The sequence below is a fragment of the Phaethon aethereus genome, assembly GCF_964289735.1.
Source record: "Phaethon aethereus genome assembly, chromosome: Z".
In the NCBI taxonomy this organism is placed as follows: Eukaryota; Metazoa; Chordata; class Aves; order Phaethontiformes; family Phaethontidae; genus Phaethon; species Phaethon aethereus.
Window position 1 is genome coordinate 72,903,746 of NC_138577.1, and position 3,465 is coordinate 72,907,210.

Sequence of the window (3,465 nt, forward strand, 5' to 3'; positions counted from 1 at the left end):
CCGCCATCGCACCAGGAAGCCTCAACACCCCGCTGTCGTGGCCGGTTTCGCTGGGGAGAGGTAGAGATTGGCTTCAGCACCTCTTGATCCGATTTAACTTGAGCCTGAAATCAGATGGGCAGCAGTCATCTTGGGCCTGGGCGAGCCCGGAGCCTCTCCCGGCCCCCTTTGGGCGGAGGGGCTGGGAAGTGTGAGCGGGGAGCCCGGGGGAGGAGGGTAAACAGAAAGCCCCAGACGCGGTCCTGTTGAAACACGAAGGATTTATTGAGACATCTCTGTGCGGGGTGTTGGGTTTTTTTTCTTCACAAGCAGTTTCTCTTCACAGTTTTAGAACTCACGCGTGAGAAAAGGAGGGACGTGGAAGTGTGTAGGGTTTCAAGTGCAGGACATAACATACAGACGAGTGCAAAGTATAGTGTGCAAAACAATAGATACCCCGCTGGTCCTTCGTACATCCCAGCGGGAGACGAGACTCGGGGATTATTCATCAACCCGTGAAAGCTGCTCGACTTCGTTATCTCCCGAGGCGCGGGGGGACAATAAATTAGGGGATGGGGCGGCCCGCGAGGAGGCTAGGCGCGGGGCGGAGGGTGCCGCAGGTAGCGGCCCACCGCTCCGTGCGGGCCGCCCGCCGCCACGTCGAGGGGGAGGCGGCCGCGGCCGTCGGGCAGGTCGAGGCGCGCCCCGGCGCGGTGCAGCGCCGCCAGCGTCTCCAGGAAGCCGGCGCGGGCCGCGTCGTGGGCCGGGAAGCAGCCGGTCCGCGGGTCGGGGCGGTTGGGATCGGCCCCCCGCTGCAGCAGCAGCTCGGCCACCCGCGGGCTGCCCAGCATCATCACCTGCGGGGAGAGACAGCGTCAGCGCCGCGGAGCACTGCTCGGGCTCCCTGGGCTCAGGGATCGCCCGCGGAAAGGAGCGGCACGGTCGCGGGTGAGGCCTAGAGATCGGCTCCGGGGGCGCCCCCGGGGGCTGCCGCCGTCCCGCCCCCACCCAGGACGTTCTTCCACGAGGCCCTTGGGGAGGGGACACGCGTGTGCAGGGAACACGCCCTCCCCGCAGCGCGGCGCCCGCGCTTCCCTCACCCTCAGGAGAGGCTGAAAACGCACTTTTAGCCCGACACCCCCCGCCCCTGGCCAGCACTGGACTAAGATGTCCGGGAGGCCCCCCCCCGCCCCCCGCCCCCGTTTTCTAAGCTGCTTTTCCCCCAGCGCACCCGGTTAGTGCGTTCAGCGCACGGGCTAAATCCCTGCTGCGCAAAGGTGCGGGGAAAAAAACATGTCGGAGGACGGCATCGGGTAGGTGTTTCGAGTGAAATGCTGCACCGACATTTTGTCGGAGGGAGTTCCGCGAGCACTGGCCGTAAAACTTCGGTATACTTTCTCAGATTATTCCAGTTTCGTTATAATTTGAATATTTAGGAATAAGATGGCTAGAACTACCTCGGAAACTAAGTTGGCTTTATACATCTAATGTCTGCTGCTCCTCCGGGCACTAGAGCTATCTACACCTTTACGTGACTGTAAAATGTGGGCAGATTGAGCCCCAGAGGGACTGCTAGCTGTGTACCTGCGGGCCTGCCGGGCAAGGCTATCACACCCGGATATTTCTACTCGTAACGGTCACTGAATATATCGTGACAATCAGTGGATATGCTTTTTTTTTTTCATGGGAGAGGAGAGCGAAATTGCTAGTAGACGTATAAAGCAGAAGATGAGGTATGACGAAAGGGCAATTCCTTCTGAAAAGGTGACTCGTTATTCTTTTACTGCACGTTTATTCCGAGATGAGCATTAAAGTTCTCGGGTTTGAGTCATCCTATCTCAGCTGGTTAAAGTCAAGTCAAGGGTTGCTAAGACTAAAACCTCTCTGTTGCGGCCGCCACAGACTTTCGCCTTTCCAGAAAGGCGAGAGGAACCGCCGCGCCGCTTCGACAGCAGCCGAGTACAGCCTTCGGGGGGCGGCCGGCGCCGGCCAGAGGCCCCGGGGCTGCCGCCGCCGCTCCTCGGGCGGAGAGAGGCCGCTGCCGCCGCCCCGCCGCCCGCACCTCCCCCATCCCCGGTCCCCCTACCTGGATGGGGGTCCGGCCGTAGGAGTTGACGGCGTTGGGGTCCACCTCACCGTCCAGCAGTTCCATCAGACGCTGCAGGTCGCCGCGGGCCGCGGCGTTGGCCAGCTCGTCCGCCGCCGTACCGCTCGTCCGTCGCGCCATGACCTGGACCGCTGCCGCCTCACACCCGCCGGCCGGGCTGCGCGGAGCGCTACAGCCGCCGCTCGGCCGCCCCGCGTTGGCCGGGGCCGGAGGCGCTCCCGGCCCGCAGAGGGCGCCCTGCCCCTGGGGGCTCCCGGCCCCGCCGCCCGGCGCCCCCGACCCAGCCGCGATCCAGACCCCGGCCGCGATCCCGGCCCCGACCCCGACCCCGGCTGCGATCCCGGCCCCGTCCCCGTCCTCTATTTCCACCTCGACCCCCACCGCGACCCCGTCTCCGGCCGCGATTTCCGCCTCGACCGCAGCTCCGGCCTCGATCCCCGCCTCGACCCCGGCCCCGGGCTGGACCCCGGCCCCGGGCGGCTCGCGCGGTTCTTGCTCCTGGGCCGCCTCCACCTGCGCGGCGGCGGCGGGGCCTGCCGCCGCTGGCTTCCTGCGCACAGCTGGTGCCGCGCCACCCCGGCCTGCCCCACCCCGGCCTCGCACACCCCGCCTCGCCCGCGAATCCATGTCTCCGCCGCGGCGACGGACGAGCTGACCACCGCTACCGCCCGCGTTCTCGCCTCGACAGGGCGGAGCTCCCTGCGCTGCCCCCGAGGGCCGGGCTTCGGGGCGGGCGTCCGGCGGCGGGGCGGACTCTGCTCTTTTTTTGCTCCTTTTTGTCTCCCCCCCCCCTTTTTTTTCTTTTCCTCCCCCGTCCCTCTCTTAAGGGCAGCAGCGTCTTGTCGTGTGCGTGACCGCCCCGAAAGTAGACGAGAGGAGAGGAGACCGGGAGGAAGGGTGGGCGCAAAGGCAGCAAAAAGGCTTTATTTAACGAGAGCGCGATTTAAGGACGTGCTCCCGCCTCGGCTGGCACGCTGGCCCTGGCGCTGCCTCATCCTCCCTCCGGACACCCACCGGCACCCGAGGCGCAGGTGTGGGGATAACTGCGGGTTCCTCCGCGCTTTTTCAGCTGGCACAGACACTTGGTAATAGACTGCGACGCCTCCACCCTCCGCCTGAACAGGCTTTGGTTTTTTTTTTTTTTAGTTTAATAGAAAAAATGTTCAACAGGTCGAGACTTTGAACCCTTCCTCTAAACAGAGGCCATAGAGGACGGGCGAGCTCTCCCGCGGCATGACAGAGTGCCTGCGCGGCTCCACGGCCGCCCGGCGAGGACCCTCGCCCCCGGGGGCAGCGGCGGGGGGCGCGGGGCGGCGGCAGCACCACGGACAGCTCCCCGCACCGCACCGCCCGCCCGCCGGGCCGCGCCCCCCCGCCGC

The 3,465-nt window shown here is 65.5% G+C and overlaps 1 protein-coding gene across 1 annotated transcript; it reads right to left on the minus strand.

Moving 5' to 3' along the window:
* Nucleotides 1–423: 423 nt before the first annotated feature.
* LOC309415841 (cyclin-dependent kinase 4 inhibitor B-like) lies at nucleotides 424–2,206 on the minus strand (the record flags this gene model as incomplete). Its single annotated transcript, XM_082013498.1, has 2 exons — nucleotides 424–836; nucleotides 2,066–2,206. The coding sequence occupies 2 exons, from the start codon at nucleotides 2,204–2,206 to the stop codon at nucleotides 573–575; spliced, it is 405 nt and encodes a 134-aa protein (XP_081869624.1). The 3' UTR covers nucleotides 424–572.
* Nucleotides 2,207–3,465: the final 1,259 nt, after the last annotated feature.